The sequence below is a fragment of the Falco peregrinus genome, chromosome 15, assembly GCF_023634155.1.
Source record: "Falco peregrinus isolate bFalPer1 chromosome 15, bFalPer1.pri, whole genome shotgun sequence".
In the NCBI taxonomy this organism is placed as follows: Eukaryota; Metazoa; Chordata; class Aves; order Falconiformes; family Falconidae; genus Falco; species Falco peregrinus.
Window position 1 is genome coordinate 4,684,070 of NC_073735.1, and position 17,758 is coordinate 4,701,827.

The 17,758-nt window shown below is 41.8% G+C and overlaps 1 protein-coding gene across 1 annotated transcript in view; it reads left to right on the plus strand.

Moving 5' to 3' along the window:
• Positions 1 to 17,758, plus strand: part of ARHGAP32 (Rho GTPase activating protein 32) — a 185,765-nt gene that overhangs the window by 16,202 nt on the left and 151,805 nt on the right. The window contains 1 exon segment of the mRNA XM_013298904.3: positions 14,427 to 14,535. Within this exon segment, the coding sequence (XP_013154358.3) occupies positions 14,428 to 14,535 (108 nt within the window). The 5' untranslated portion in view covers position 14,427.

Below are 17,758 nucleotides of genomic sequence, written 5' to 3' on the forward strand. Positions count from 1 at the left end.
CCCCCCCCCCCCCCCCAGCCTTGTAACGCACGTAAGCATCTGCTTAAATGTCACTGAACTTCACCACGTGGTTCAAGCCAGACAGCTACCTGAATGCCTTGGTGTTTCTCCTGCAGCTAGGTTCCAGACTGGAGGGACAGTAATGCTTCAGTGGTAATTTAGGAGGGTAGAGGATTAAATGTTCTTGAAAAGCTATTTGCATAAAGGTTTGCAAAGGAGAGAATGAGTATGAGAATGTGTTCAAACTGAGCAGTGAAATGTGCACAGCTTGACTTGCCTCATCCATCTGGTTGGACTACGTTATCTATGTTTAACAGATTACATTTAATCTTACCATTTCAGGGAGAGCTGTTGAGCCTCAACAGACACGGGAGAGCTGTCCTGTGAAGTGATGCAAGTAAAATGGGAGCTTAGATTTCATGCTAGTTTCTCAGAACAAGAACGGAGGTGCAGAAATATCATGTCATCTCTACGTCCTGACCACGTTCCTTGGCTTGACAGGCCAGGAGAAGAAGGGGTGGCTCTCCTGCTTTGCCACACTCCTCCTCCTCTCTGAGTTCGTGCTGGATTCCCCAGGCTAGCATTTTCTTTCTGCCATGTGCTTGTCTGACTTCTGTCATGGCTTTATCTTCCTGTCATGTGGCTCACCGAGAAAAGCCGGTTACCAGCCTACCTAGGCAGAGGTCGCGGTGAAGCAGGGGTTAAAGCCAGCTCAGTTTCCTGCTTCTCTGCTTGCTCAGGTGTGCTGCAAAGTCCAGTAAAGAATGGCTGATGAGCAGAAACAACTTTGTGCACAGAGCTTATGGGGCTAGGCAAAATTCCAGGCTGGGAACTCTTCTTGTTTCTCTTTATTTTACTTATTTTTTTAAAGTAGCTCATTTCTTACAGAAAAGACTTTTCTATCTGCTGCTATATTTTTTCTTCTTTTTTTTTTCTTTTCTTTTTTTTTTTTTTTTTTCCTGCTGAGTCATTGCACAACTCAACAGTCTTTTGTGCGGCTTGCTTCCTGGAGTCTTAAATCTGTTTGTCACGTACCTCTCTTCTTTCCTCCTACATTTAATATAACCACACTTATTTCAAGCACTTCTGCAGAGCGGAACCCTGTCAGATGGTCCCATGGTATCTCTCTGTGATCAGGGTGAGTGAGGCACGTATGAACGGCAGAATTTGTCCTGTGCTCAGTAAGCTGTTATTCCTGTGCTAATGTTAACATTTGAAAATTACTCATTTTCCTTACACAGAGGCAGCCGGCAAATGCAGGTGTATTATCTTGTAACTGAGGGGACAGAAAACCTTGTTTCCTTTTCCTTTTTCATATATTCCACTGCTGGCCTCTGCTTAGGCAATTAAACATGTTTCCTATTTCTCATCCTCTACAATGCATTAGAGAGAGTCCTCTTTTTGTTGTTCTTTGAAAATCTTTTTGATCTTGGCTTTTCTGTGAATATGTAGTTCACTTTTTTTCCCTCTTTCTTTGTACCCCCCTCCTTCTGCTTTTAAAATTGGGTTGGTGTTTCAGGGACTTTCTTGGCCTGCCTGATGTAAAATCAAATTACTTAAACCCACAGAATTGTGAAGCAGTGCAATTAATATGTTGTGTTTTAAAAGGGTGACTATTCCTGGCTGGCATTTTTTTCAGTTTTAAAATGTCCTTGGTCTCAGTCACAGGTTATTTTCTTTAATCCTTATACTTTGTTGCTCATAGTTTGCTTTTCAAACGAAAAACCATAAACATAAGCTTGTCCTTCCCTGCCCCCCCTAAGTGTTTGTTTCATATGCTTCCCTCCCAATTAATTAGAAATAACCAACAAAACTATTTCTTTTCCTGAGCTTTGGCATTCCCAAAGGATTTGAGTGATGTTGCATGATGAAGCATTGCAGCATCCTTACAACCTCAGGTCCTCAGCTCCAGCATTTGCAAAGGTAAATGTCCATTTCTCTTCACTCGCTGTGAAGAGACACACGTAGGCATCAGGACGGGGCCTGCAAAAGCCCACATGGGGCTCTACAGGACGGGAGGTGGCCAAAGGCAAGAGAAGGTCTCTGGGGGGTGTGTTAGGATCTTGCTCATCCCTGCTTTGTGAAGCTACACGCTGGTGCAGGTGAACTGAAATGATGCTGTGGCTGAACAAGGCATTCCTGCCCCTCTCGCTTTCATAAGGCCCACCGGAGCTCTCGTAGCCGTGTGCTTCGCTGCTGATCCAGCGGAAAGCTAGTCCTTCTTAAAATTTATTTATTTTTCCTCCAGGCCAATATCTGTAGAGATGGGCTGGCACAGGGAAGATATGTCATCAGATGGCTGGGGCGAGATGGGGAGCCACCCCTTTCGGAAATAGCAGAGCCCTTGCATGGCTGCTTAGAATGTTCCGGAAACCTCGTCGCTGGATAAAAGTGCTGTCTTGAAGCTGTACTGCCTAAGCACTTCCATAATACTGATCCCTGCAGCCCAGTACGTCTATGTTTGGTGCTCCTATTAAGTCTGTACTTAGCTTATTGCTTTCACTCCCTCTCTCTCTTTTGAAAGAAGTTCAGAAGGTGATGGGGGAAGGAGAGGAGGAGGTATTGCATAAACCCTTAGTGGTCAGAGCCACAGATTGGGAAACAGGAGACTTCAAACGCTGTCCTGAGCCTGTGCAACTGCATCCTCTGAGAGAGCGCCCTAATGATCTGTCAGTAACTTGTTCTTTTCACCAGGCTACAGCATTTTGTGGTGGGGATTGGGTGAGGGCAGTGTGCGTGGTCTAGTCTGCACAGGAGGCTGTTGTTCTCCCTCATCCTGGGTTTTTTTCCCCCCAGGTCCTGATAAGGTGTTTGGTCTTTATGTGCCTTAGGGTAAAAGCTGTGCTATGGTGAGTGGTCTCGGTCATTGGGAACTGTGAAACTGATGTTATTTCCTATTTTTTAGGCTCAGTCTTCCCCTGCAATACTGGACAAGTTCCTTGAGCTGTCAGTTACCATGGGTTTTTGGAAAATGGATGGAAATACTCTCTTTGCTCACCTCTTGTCTGGTTTAATGTAGATAGTCCTTGCCTTGACATTTGGTAGTCCTCTGGCATACTCAAGTACAGCATTTAGCATAATTGGGGTCACTAGACAATAGCGCTTATTATCGGAAGTCTTATAATAAAGGTTACACGTGGCATTTCAGTATTGTGCTCCTCTGAGTAGCTTTTAGAGTTAATGTCTTTGTTTTATGATGTGCCATCTCTCAGTCTCTCATCCAAAAAGAAAAATAAGTCTAAATTAGACTGAAGCCTTGGCTAATTGTTCTTTTTCTATTCATCTCTGTGGCAGCAGGAAACCTGGCAGCAGGGTTTCCATTCACAGCAGACATGCGTGCCAGCTCAAATGCTTTTATACCAAAAATGAATGGGTGTTGAAGGTAAAAATGATGGGACAGTAGTGGTTGCAGCTGTATCCTTGAGAACTCGAGGCAAGGGAGATCAATAATTTTTTTCTCCCTATATTGGGGGTTTTTATTATTCGCTGAAAAAGATATTTAGCAGTTGCAGATTATTCCAAAAGGGCAGAGTACATGGTTTTTTTGTTTGTTAAAGACTGCATGGGTCTGTTTATAGTGCTGGTGCTGGTTCTGCACAAGGTAAGAATGGAAATGTACTCTCAACCGCTGCGAGACATTTTGACCCCTGTAGCACCTTCGTCTTCTGGTCTGTGTACAGCTTTCAGGTACTGCTTCCACTTGTCACCCCTGTATCTTACTTATTGTACTGCTGCCACTTCCATTTCCTTCTCTTGTGCATCAGGAACACAAGTAGCAGACGGGTGGCCTGGGCAGATTTATCCTGGCTAGTGCTTTGCTTTTCCAGTATTGTGTTAGCCTCGGGATGACCCGTTTGTTTGTGATACACATCTCTCTGCTGTCGAGAAATAATTACAGTGTGGCTTTGCACATATTATGCCCATATGACCCCCATCTGGTTCAATCTGTCCCTGATGCCTTTCTGTAGTCATAGGCCTCCATTTAATTCCATTTAGCTGGTCAAGAGCAATCCAGTAGGAATAATAATAGTGAAACATGTTAGTAGTGATTTCTAGACATAGAAAGGACAGAGTACCCACGTATTTGCTGTTGATATAATTGCAATTGAGTGATAGTAGTACAGATAGGAGGAATGCTGTAGTGCTATGGTGCTAGAGCTACTAGTCATTTAAGACTAGGAATTTAAGGCAGAACAGTGACAGCTGGAGCTACTCTTTATTTATTTGCTTATACTTATCTTCTATTATTTGTTCAGCTAATCAGGTTCTGTCATCCCAGACTTAATTTCCATTCTTTTCCTTGTGAGTATTCACTAGCAACTCCACTTTGGATGTGTTTTTTTTTTCCCCTGGCTTCTTCCACAGGGTGCCCCATCACCATGCAGTGCGAACAGTACGTAGAGCATCATTTTTGCAGTGTCCTGGGTAGACAGAACGAGTAGCTCTAGGTAGGTGAGCAGCTCCATAGAAATGTTTTATTTAGGGGAAGGATTTCCCTACTAAGAAGCTAGCTGACTGGACAAGTTTTACATGTTGTTTCATGTTATGAACAGTTGTCACTTAATAGCATGCAAAGCTAATTGTAACTGATTAGTTGATTGCACTTGATCATTCCATGTGCTGAAAGCATCATTTTTCCAGAATGTGCTTCTATGAGGAAAGATTAGATTTACCATGGCTTCACATTGGCACTGAACTGCAAACAAAGAGGAGATCAGCCCAGATGAGTGTCCTTAGATCTAGGTTTAGGTCATTACAATTTTGGAGTGTGCTTTGATCTTTGCTGCATTTGGATTAGCTGCAAACAGATGGGGTTTATTACTGCTTTCTGTTATGGTAATATTTGAAGCCTCCAGTTAAGATCGGAACTGCTTTTGCTGGGCAGCGGGGAAGACATGAGATGAAGGGCTGACCCGGAAGAAAGCATAATCTTAATAAACAAGACAGACAAAATACGGGAGATTGCCAAGGAAGTGCAGGGAACAGGTTTTGACCAAGAGCGTGGTGAGATGGTTCCTGTCTTGCCGTCCTCTGGATAAGGAGTGGTGGCATCTGAGCCCCATCGTGCCAGGGTTGGAGCGCAGACCATTCAGACCATGGCCAGCGGGAGGAGGAGAAACACAAAGACTTCTCTGGGGAGCAGGAAGGGCAGGAGCAGCCATCCTGCCATCCTTTCCCATCTCCCTTCTGTGTTGAAACTTTAGAGCTGCTTTTAGTGATCTGTTAACTGTAAATGAAAGGTTAGTACCCTTTTTCCCTAGAGGAAATTTTCTTTAATACTTTTATATTTATTCCTGAATCAAACAAGAGAAATCCAAGTCAAGGCTCAGTGATTCTGATTGTTCAGTGATTTCTTAATTCTTTTTCTAATACTGGGCAAAAGTGATAAGAAAAACCTGTTCCTGAGGATTTTATTTTATTGACTGCCACTGTGTTCTTCTGAAAGAAAATGCCAAGCACCTACTAAAACAACATCTTTTATGTGTTGCCAAATAAAAGAGCAGGTTTGTTCAGTAATATATGTATGCAAAAGCATGAGGATTCAGTGATTATTTTTATAAACCTCTTTAATAACTAAGAACATGTCTCAGAGCTTGTAAAAGCTGAATATTCCAAGAACTTACTCTTTTCATAAAGTGTTTAAAGAAATTCCAGTTATGTAAAACCTGAATGCAAATTATTACAGCGCAGTTCAACAAAGCTTTTAGGTACATGTTCCAGTCCCTTCCAGAGCATGAAGTACATATCTCTTTATTTATTTACTTATGTACTTTGAGATCGGTATTACTGAGTTGAGACATAAAACACAGCCGGGTGAGACAAGAAGCAATAACCGGAGCTACTAAACTATGGCAGAAGAGCAGAATAAAAAGAAGGTGGGTCTGTTCACCCCCAATTGCCATTTGTTGCTTTCAGATTTAGAGAAGATTTACCAAAGGTGGTTTGGGGTTGACCTTGCAGCATACCTACAGAACTGTGTTTTGAGGAAAGGAAACAATAACAGTTTTTTGCTTTATAGTATGCTGTTGGCTTCTCCTATCCCAGTGTCCCAGCTACTGGGAAGAAAATTAACTCTATCCCAGCCAGAACCAGGACACGCAGCATCGCTCCTTACCCCTTAATGGATGTGAAGAGCATCTCTGGAGTGGTTAGCCATTTGATGTCTTGAAGGTACCTGCAACCTGACCAGTGGTGCCAAGGTCCTGGTGGTAGAACTACCATGGCTGGCTGAAGAGAGTAGGTCACCGTGACAGCCGGTGACAGCCAGCCCAACTACATCTGAGGTCTTGGTGAGAACCAGGCAGTGCCCTCAAGCACTAGAATATTCGCCCACGAGCCTGGGGGTTTTTGCTTTTGCAGCTGAGGGTTAGAAGATGTGTGTGATGCACAGCATGTGCTGTGTCAGGGATACTGAGAAGTCAGTTGGTGCGGGGGGGAAAAGAAAAAAAGAAAGACTATAACCAAGACTAGAAAGGCTGCCTGTTGTACCTGACGATATCTTTTTGCTAAAATGACAACTGTCACCCAGACTTGCCCATTTGCCCACAGGTTTTAAATTCCAGGTGGTCTGGCAGCCCAGAAAACGTGGCTTAAATATTCTTGCAAATTAATAAACAAGATGTCTATTTTGAAGTCTGAAAGCTCAGTTATACCCTTGAGCAAAGATAGCTTAACTGTCTGACAGTACTGGAGCTTGTATTAAAGCATGTCCAGAGAGTTGGAATGAGGCGAGAAATCAATATGTTAATTAATCTCTGCAGTACTATGGGCCTTCTCTGCTTCCCTCTATAGATGTATATTAACAGTGGGAGGACGAACATGTCCATTCTGACATTTTAAAAAATTAATCAAGTGATACTGCTGATTTTAAAAAGATCTTTATTTAAAACTTGCTATCTTTCATTTTAAAAACATTTTTAATGTCATATATTCTTAAATGAAAGGTTAATCCAGAAAAAAAAAAGGAGAGGTTTTTCTCTTTCTCAGAGGAAAAGATTTCTCTCCTGAGAAACAGCTGAGAATCTAATTTAACAGGTGGTGATGCACATCAAGTGGGAAAGTGATTTTTATCTTCAAAAAATATTTTGTAGGAATAGGAACCCCAGAACTAAAAATAGGCGCTAACTAGTTTTTTGTGATCTTGTAAATTGCCTTCTAGAGTTGAATCACAATTAGTAATGGGGATCACACAATTCCTTTGACTGTGTCATAATAAATTGGTGGTCTCTAATGTGCTTCCCAACACAGGTATGGTTTTACCAGACTGGATTTGGAATTAGGAAATTGGAAAAGCTGATACTGTAAAGTATTTTAAAACTGTCTTTGTAGCTGTAAGTTACATGATTCATTTTTGAAAACAATCACAATCTGTAAAGTGGAATTAATCTGTCTTTGTAATAGTGATGATCCTGTTAAGAGCGCTATTCCCGTAGCTTGGTGATTTCCAGCCTCCTTTATTTGGGCACATGTCCAAATTTGCCCGTGAAGCATGACGTTCCTTGAAAGGTGCCTATTTGCTAAATAGCTGCATAGCAGCAACGAACTTGTTTTTTTCAACTTCTGCTCACACATACCTGTAGTTCTCAGACCCTCACAGATCCATGGACCACAAGCTGAGAACCACTGATCTAAACTTTGAAAACTAGGTAATAAGTACATCCTTATTAGCACAGGTAGTGCATAGAGTAATCCGGAGAAATTTACGTTGGTTTGTGCGTACTGATATTTGAATGATATTTCATTCAAATGCTTTTTAAAAAATATTCTCTTGTTGTAGCCTACTCTTATTAATTTTTCTTGTGCAGTGCCTTCCCAAACGATTGAATTTTGGCTCCCTGACTATGAACTTCCATCAAAAGTAGCAATTACAGCTTTCAACTTTGTAGAATCAATCACAGTAAACCATTTAGTTATGCCAGGTTTTCATTTTGTGGTCAAGAATTAAATACAATCCATTTACCATTTGTTTATTTATGAGCTATGCTTTAAGCTGACCTTGTAGGTCTTTTCTATCTTCACATTGTGTGATCCTTGAGACAGACTTCAGAAATCTTGTTTTATATAATACAGATGGACATAACGTAATCAGTAAGGTGTTGACAAAGCTGATTTAAAACATGGGAATGAAATCCTTTCAGGTCAGCACTGGCAGCCTTCAATTCCCATCTCTTGTTTCATTTTTCCTGGGGCTCTTGAGCTATCTCTGCTTTCCATATTGCATGATTATTTTCTTCCTTTCCACCGTATTAGTTTTAATTTCATGGACACAGAGTTTACTTGGAAAATTGGGTTGGGGGAGGGTATGTGCATTTAGGTTTTTTCCAGTCTCTCTCATGACATTTCCTCCCCCCCCCCCCCCCCTATTTATTTATTCATTTATTTATTTATTTATCCCCCCCCTGTGGTGTGTGTGTGGCACAAGTTTGGGATCAGAAATGAAGATGTGTCAATGTTTCCCACTTCATTCCAACTTCTTTCCCAAGTGTTTATAAGCTTTGGGTCAAATTTCTGCTCCTGTTTCCAAGTTTTTCTATCTTCCCTTGTGGTGGTAAGGGGCTACCTGTATGATGTGAAGAGCCGTCTTATTCCGCTGTCATATATTGTATGGTGACATCCACAGTTCTTTACATAATTTTTTTCCTTTGTAGCATTGTGATCCTCATCTTGATCATGTTATTTTTAAACCATCTAAAGCAGAGTTTTCAAGGTGTCTCTCTGTCAAATCACCCTTGGCTTAGCTTTCCATGCTCTGATTGAGAGTCGTGGGATTGAATCCTGGAAACTCTCTGCTGGTTACATCAGAGAGACAGGAGAGACTGGAATACATCCAGGCTGATACGCTATACCCTGAAGGGTTAATACGCTCAGCATCAGTTTGAGGTTTCTGCAGCTGTGGCTCACCTGTATGTAGTGAAGTCCTGAAGCCTAAAGTAAACCCAATTCTCATTTGTCTCAAAATATCTTGTCCGTTTTTGTGGTGGTGTGTGCCCCGCAGCACTGTTTGTGACTCGTGGACTTGCAGTACTGCGTCGCAGTTCCCTTTTGATCGCTGTCTGCTGTCTCTGCTGCTCTCCTCTGTCTCGAGCAGTATCTGTTAGCAGTGCAAAGGGAAGGGCGCTTGCTGAAGACAAACACGGTTGCTAGGAGGATGAGCCGAGTGGATGTACAGTTCCCTGCACATTGCATTTGCGAGCGATGCAAAGAGTGATCTGCAGTTCCTTCTTCAGTGCCCTGGTAAAGGCTCTGTTATTTTGGCCTTCTGTGCAAATTATTTGAGCGACATAAATACCAGTTATCATCAGACGCTGTTTGAAGCCTGTTGGTTTTCAGTAAAGATTTGTGTCAGCACGGGCCTTACTTAAACTTGGCTTTTTGGGTAATGTTTATATCTCAGGAAACACCAGTTTCTGTGGAGCCCTAAATCCTGTTGAATCGTTGATTGTATAGGGCAGAGCTGTGCTTTTACATTGGCTGAGAAATCTCCAGGCATGACAACAGTGTCATATAAATAATAAATAAACTAATAAATCAGTTATCATCGGCTCTCACCTCTTAAGTTGAGGTCAGAAGGAAAAGTGATCTGTGGGAGAAGCAGCAAGGGAAGCTGAAATGCCTGATGTCCCCATGGGGGAGCACAATCTAAAGATCGCACTTGGCATTTAATTTTAAAAATATATAGCCAGTCTAAAATGAGTATCTGTCAAGGAGACAATTAACTATCTGATATGAGGAGTCTGACATTCAAAATGCTTCATGCTTCCATGCTGGCACGTGGCTTTCAGACCATCAGGCACCTCTGGAAGTAATTTGTCAGCACCCTCGTGTTCTCCCAGAGGAGAGCTATTAATTGCCGTGTCATCAGCATCCAGATTACATCAAAGTCCGTGACAATTCTGTTACTCGTACCGCTGTGGTCTACCACTGGGACGTGGGACGTGCCAGAGAACCTAAGTAAGGGGAACAAACATTCTGGTGGGAATCCCACAGTGTTTTACAAGTTTCTGTTCTGTCTCTTCCCCAGTTTTAAGGAGCTCTTTCCATAAACCTGCTTTTTACGATTCTTTCTCTCTTGTGCAAACAGAAGTGTGGAAGCACATCAGGTTTGTGGATGTGAGACTCCTTCAAACCCGTAGGGAAAGTTATTACCTAGTGGAAGTTGTATTTAATATTTACAATATTATAAACAAACAGTAACTCTAGAGTTTACGGATATCAAGCTTAATATTAGTTTAATTATCGTATAAAGCACCTGTACTTACGTATTCTAGGAGTATTATGTACTTCTGCCTTGCGAGGCATTGCAGTATATACTCCTGAGTGTGTGCAGGTAGGACTTGATGCTCGAGAACGTGGGACCGCAGGGGAGCCTGGTCAGGAGAACAGCACCGAAGTGTTTTAATTCCTGATAAGCAGATACGGAAATACCACAAATTGTGGGACCAGCAAGATGGATTTGAGAAGGTGGAAAAGGGCATTGGATGTTTCCTTGATACAACTGTATCAGGTACAAATGTACATGCTCTGACTTGAAGTTCATCGACTTGAAATTCATCAACTTGACCTACCGGAGAACTTTAAAGACTGGGTGTGAATGTGGGCTGTGGCTTTTGTGAAACGTCCTGTAAACATTTGTTCCAGTACATTTGGTTCTCAATTTACAATGAAGAAGGATTCATTCATCTGAAGAGAGATTGCTTAATGGCCTCTATACAGCCAGAACTTTTATTAATATAATGGTGTCAGATTTCATTTGAAGGGCATTCAGAGCTGCTAAGCAGTTGAAGAAATGGCATTTTAAATAAAATTGAATTTCTGTTCTTATATGGCTGGCATTAAATTCTGTAGTGGATTTCCAATCATTTACAACTCCCATGAAATAGCCAAATGTAGGCTTTCTAGAACACAACAGCTTCTTTAATTTGTTTGGCTGTTAATGTTTACAAAATGTACGTGTCAGTGTTTTCTATAAATGCTAGTGGGACTGTAGGTATTTTCCCCTCCCGTGAAAAAGAATGCATGGCAGAAACCAGGTAATTAGTCCTGGTATGGCATGACATGCGTGGTGAATCAGACATATGTATGTTGTGCTATTTATTCGCTCTATAAATTAAAATAATGACAAACACGCATAATGCGCATGCATATAAAGATGCGTGCATATGATTATACCTATGTGTAATATTTCAAGCTTGTCTTGGGGTGAGGCCAGGAAAAATCACCATGTCTGACTGCTAGGAAAGCTCCTTCCCCCAGCTGTGTGGCTCGAAGGTTTTACATGCCCAGGGGACATCTTCTTTGATGATACTCTCAGTGACTGCAAGCAGACTGGCTCTTTCCCAGTTTACACCATCATCGGATTCTCATTTAGGGGCTTATAATGGGGCTCCCAACAAAATACAGGACTGCGTCCTTGAAAGTGAATGGCTGAGTTCCTGCAGAAAGTCCAGAAGTCGAGGGTGCGCGAAGAAATAATGCTTGGAAGTGTTGTTGCAGAAGGATGCCTGTCCTCTGAGTCTTTTCATGACGGCTTTCCAGGGACCTTGAGCTTCAGTTTCATTCTCTGTGTCATCCTTGAGGACACAGTAAAGTCTGTTCAAATTGTGTAAAAAGGGGAGTGTCTTGAGTAGCTGCTTTTCTTCCTCTGCTTTCCCCTTTCTGGCCCGTATTTCATTGCTGCTAATTCACAAAAGTTATTTTCCTTCCTCCCCATCAGGGAGAGGGAGGAAAAAGCCACTAAACTTAACATATAAGGGACTCCTATTACCTGTAGCATCTTCAGCCTTCCTTGGTCTTGTGTCTCAGATGGCATGGAATTAAATAGTTACTATTAAAGATTAATAAGGGTTCACAGATGGTTATCAAGTGTTCATAATTGTGTTGGAGAGAACATTGATATTTGAAGCGTCCTCCCAGGGGTAACTGAAATAATGTCACTATAACCAGGCTGAGCAGAGTTTGTGTAATACATACAGTGTGTTTGCGTACATCCATTTTATAATCTTCATTACCGATCTCTGCCCTCTCCTGTGTTGTAGGTTCTCTGTGGCAAACTTTCTAGAAAGTAGTGCCCGTCTTGCGCTGAACCTAAATGGCTTCTCAGGGACTTTGTGTGAACACAGGTCAGTAGTTTTGAAGAGACTTAGTCAAATCTTGGGAACGTCACCTGATGGCAGCAGGAGCTGTGTCCTTGGGCAGCCCTGTGTTACTGCAACATTAGAGACGCACAGAGTATTTCCTTCTCAAAAGGAAGCCAAATTTCTGATGACAAATCCAGGAGCAGTTGCCATGAGCTTGAGAAGTTGTGGAGTAAATTAATTTGTAACCCAAAGCGCTGGCAAAGCTGTAAATTCAATCTCATTATTTTAAAGTCTTTAAACGGAGAAAGCATGCATTTTGAAAAGCTGTTTGTTTTAACCATGGTGTAGAAAGGTGGATCTCGATCATGTTACACATCATTTTGTTCCATCACCCAGCGGTATTGGACTGGATGCTGTCTGACGGCACTGAGTAAAGCTGCTGTGGGGTGATTTCTTTAGAATCTTTTTGTACAACTGCAGTATTGCCAAACCCAAACATCTAGAAATTCTGAGGCAAGCCTTACTGAGCCTTTTTCAAAATCATGAGGTTGATTTAAAAAAATATAGATTGTTGTTGTTATTATTAGTGTTCTCATCATCGTTGTTGTTATTATTATTGTTATTATATTTAGTTTTTTCTCTTTTTTTTTTTTTTTGAGTTGCATGATCTGATTTTCTCAGCAACCAGCGACTTTCAACATTTATTTTCAGTTAAAATAAGTGGCAAACTTATCATGTGGTGGAGCTGGGGTTGTGAGAAATAGGCCAAATCTTCTTTCTCTTGATATGCAAAGAAGGAGAAATGAAAGAGCTGCCACTTTTAGCATCAAATTTCCAGGTTTACAAAAATCAAATTCTTTTGAATTGCAATATGTTGGAAAGGTGTGAGTCTCCCATCTGAGCCGGCATTGCACCTCTGTGTTCTACATCATGGTATTTTCATGCAGATTTTTTTCCCTGATACATACAGCTTCCACCGTGTAGGTGTACTTTCTCTTGCCTCATTAGGGACAGCCTACTTTCGATTGGGGATGTTTGCGATGCAAATGGCACGTGAAACCAGTTAGCAGCGTTAGCCTGAGGCATTGTGACTTCTGGTTTTCAGGCCCATATTCTCTGGGATGTGTTTTTTTTATTAGAGCAGAAATGTGATCACAAAGCTAGGTATAAAATTATATGGGATATAATTTTGCAACCTAGCCATGCTATTGCTGTGAGTGTTAATTACTTCATTCTTAACCCTCATGTAGAGTACAAAAGAGAGTTAAATGCTTTGGCCCAGCCACTTAATGTTGTCGCATCAAACCGCATGCAGAGATTTCAGAACTTCAAATCTTGGATCTGAAGTAAAGGAGTTTCCTTAAACTGCTTTCACCAAGTTGTTTTAATCGAACGGGACATAAATCAGCATAGCCAACATTCAGCGAAACCAGCCCTGCTTTTCGGTTCGCGTGTATGCACTGTCGATTATCAAAATCGTTATCCTAAATAGATAAACGGTGATCTATTAATGAAATAAAAGCCTGCCCGAATCTCATATATAATGAAACCAGAACGGATAAGACGATTTCAACTGGCCTTTGGTAATTCAGTTCTGCACCCTAATCTCCACAAAGACACGCTGATGTGGCCTGCAGGTGCGGTATGGAACAGCTCCCTGGCTGTAGCAGCAGCGTTGTCATAAGGATAGACTGAGAAGCTTTTATTAATACTTTTAAAATTTTGATTTTGAGCTTCTGATCTCTCTGCAAGCTTGCAATGTTCTCACAGGGTGTTGGAAAGATGGCTCCTTATCTGAACAAAGGTTTACCTTGATAAAATGAGACTGATTTGAGAGCATCCCCGCAGAGTTGGGGTGGTTGGAGGTGCTCACCCTTCAGACAGGATTAGTAAGAACGATGAGAGCTGATGGTTCAGGCCTGCGGATGTGAATTCAGGCTAAAATACAGAAACCGCTGTCTCAGTTCTAGGCAAAACATGCAGTGACAACTGAGGAAACAAATGTGTGCATTTCTTCTTATAAGGCTAATGTTGTTTGCCTAGGCGATAGAAGCAATTTTTCCGAAATGGACTGAAAATTGCTCCTCTGCATTTTTCTGTTTTAAGACTTGCAGTTGCGTGGTGATTAAACAAAATTATCCATTCATTGGTTAGGAAGTGCAGGTTTCTCTCCACAAGGTTTACACTCCTGTCCCGCTTGTATGACGAAGTATGAGAAACTTAGAAGTCTGTAAGATTTCTGCATTTATATTGTTGTATGGGCCACATAACTGAGCACCATAGCAGACAGTATGTGGAAGTACCGAGAAATTGCCATTGAGTATCAAACCTCTCTGTCCTCTTTTCCAGAATGATGAAGTCCTCTGTGCATACTGAAGAAGATGACTTTGTGCCAGAGCTTCAGAGAAGCATCCATCCCAGAGAGAGGCCAGACTGGGAGGAGACTCTCAGCGCTATGGTAAAACACCTTGTTGTGTTTTCTGTATGCATTATTTTCGCTTCGGAGCAATCAGCTCATATATTCTAGTTATGCATTGATTTATGCTCCCCGAGTTTCAGATTTGTAAGTGGATTGCATAGTACTTTCAATGAGACCAAAATACTTTCCTTCCTCTGGCAGTTTGTCAAGGAGAGAGAGAAGGAGCATGCATAACGCTTCTGCCCTATTAATATGTGCCCCAAAGCAGGTCTAGTAACCAATTAAAAGGTCCATAATGTCACAACGATTTTCAGTCTGCGTTAACCTCTTTTTCAGCAAGATTCTTGAGCACGAAGGGAACTTCTTGTAAAAACATGCTCTTTGAAGCATGCAGCATTGTGGAAGAATAATATTTTTAGCAAAATGCTTGCTAAGTCTACAGAAATAAAACCTCAGCCTGAAAGCTAACCTACCATCAAGAGGGAGCAGAACTGCAGAAAAGCAACTGCAAAGGTGCTGTTCTCATGCATACAGAAGCCACTACAAGAGGGCAGTGGGCCACAGACAACTGTATTACCTTGATATGTTTATTTTCTTTTTAAATAAGTGAGTAAAGTACCTGCAGTTCCACTTTACCAACTCCCTCTAGCATTTGCTGAGTTTGGAAGGTCAGATGTTACTTTATTAACAGCCAAATAGGGCAATCTGATTTTTTTTACCTTGCCTCACAGAAGCTTGACCTGCCTTGTTTCAGTGTAGGAGTGTCTGGAAGCTGTATCTTGCTTGTTATTTTCAGATTTTTCTAAATTGCCTCATTAGCATACTAAACTGAAGAGGAAATTGCCTTCTGCAACAGACCTTGGGTAGGGGGGAAGGTCAGTGTTTTCCAGGATGGCAGTGATGCTCTAGAGGGACGGGCATTCCAGCAGCATGGCGAAGATTACTTACTGTGATGTGGCACCACTGACAGTTTTTCCCTCTCAGTGGATCATGCAGCAGGGCTTGAGCCTGGAAAAGCCATATGTTCTCTGCTCCTGGACTGCCAGCAGCGCAGCAGCAGCAGCATGAGAGGTGGACTAGATTTAGCTGTACTGCAGGACAGTCAGGTTCATCTGATGTATGAGGCTGAGGGGTACTCATCCCAGCGGATTATTGGAGGTTTAAAGCACCATTAATATCTAGCTGGGTTATGTGAAGCAGGTTTTGGATTAACTGTTCTTTATATGATGTTCAGAAGATGTGTAGGTAGTAAACTCCCTACAAGCCAGGCATTTATTTTAATTTTAAACAGAGGAACAAAGCTAAGTACGATGTTTTACTCTTTTAAAAACATCATCTAATCCCATGTAATACAATGGTAATATTTTGCTCCACACTTTTTTTCAAGCCAAAAAACCCAAACCAAGGCATAGGCTTGACCAGCGTTTTTGTCTGCTGGTATTTTCTGTGATTATTACTCTGCTTGACTCCTTGCTTATCCGCAGTTAATTTTGACTTTTTGCAATTGTCACTTCCTAAGTATGTTTTTTCTCCTATGTGGATATTTTTTCCTTCTCTCCGCCTCGGCCAGCAGTTCATGCTGGTGCCGCCCGTTTGAGAGCACTGCCTGTTCTAATCAGCGTTATTCAGCCAGCGGTGCGTGCTCCCAGCCTCGGCGCACGGTGCTGCTTAACACCCTGCAGCCGGGAGCCTTGTGTAAATCACTGCCTGCCACTGTGCTGTCTGTAACCTCAAGGTGTGTTTCAGGAATGTGAGTGTAATTCAGTCTCTCCACCTGTAACACAAGTTAGCTGGCATAGCTCATTTGTCATTGTTTTTTGTTCGTTTTTTTTGCATTGTTGATTTACAGTGAAGGAAAGGTTCGTCTGTTCTGGCTCGATACTTTCCTTGTTCTCATCCAGGCTGTTGCGCTCATGGATGTTGTTCAGTATTCAGCTCTATACTGCAGCCTGCGCATACGCATAATGTTCCTCTCACTGTGCTATTAATTCACTTTTTAGAACACGTCCTCTTGTGCAGCTCTATGCTGGCAATATAAAAACTGAACAGTCCAGGTGGCTATAAAAAAAGAGATTTAGAGGATGATAAACAAGAAAATTCACGTCTAAGATTTGCTGCACGACGATTCGGTATGATGAAGCACAGGGCTGCATGTAAAGCTACTGCACCTGTATCTATAGCGGCTTGGATTTGTGCTTACAGCATTTTGACCTCTTGGTCCTCTGAAGGCATTGTAGATGGGTAGAAAAACCTCACTTGCTCATGTTTGCCGTGTTGAGTGAATCAGATTTTCACTTTCAACCTCTGCCTTATGTCCAGTCTGAAGGTACTATTTACAAGATGTAAATATTTACAGAACAGTGTTCAGCACTGGTACTTTCTATTCTCTGTTTAGCCAGTGCATCTACTATATTCTTGATCATTTTTCTTGATCATTTAAAACCCGAGATTTTTTTCCTTGCTCTTTTCCTTCATTTTGCATTTTTAGCAGCCTCTGGTTTAGCCTTTGCCCAGAGCACGCTCCTTACATGGTATGTGAGTTTCTCCTAGTGGCATAATACATTTAATTTTTCGTTAGCAGTTAAGTGGCAGACTTCAGGTTTTGTTGTTGCTTGCTTTGTCAGCCTGTGGGGAAGGGAGGCTGCCAGGGGCTGGGAGAAGTCGGATGTAGCTGTGCTGTTTTCTCCTCTCCATTGCTTCCTGTGGCAGGCAGCTGGAGACCCCACGGGGTGCGAGGCTTTGTCACTTTACATGAATTTCACGTTCTGCCAGGTGAGCAAATGCTGAGACTAGCGACACTATGGAGAGCTTGGGAGACTCCGCTACAGTTGACAGACCGGTGACGCTCATTCATTTGTCTCCTGAACTTTGCTGTTGTACATGTTTTTGTACTTTGGGAAAAGGCGATTTATGCGTTCACAGTTAGATGAACGTATACAAGTCCCTACTCCGCTGCTTCCCTTTTATCCGCAATATATTTTGAAGTGCTTATTATTAATTTATGTAAGTGCTTTGTTTGCAGAGCTTTTTCTTAACAAGAAGTAAACTAAAGGTCTTTCTAAATGTAGGGAGGTTGAATGACTTCCTATACTGTTAAATATAAGGTAGGGCAGAAACTCCACTTTCAATATTTCTGCCGTTGCCAGCTTATTCTGGGCACTCAGTAGCTTTAGTCCCTTTTTTGATACTATTTTTATCATCTATACATGTATTATTTGTACTTTCACCTACTTCTTAAAACTGCTTGTTTCTTGTTTGTGGT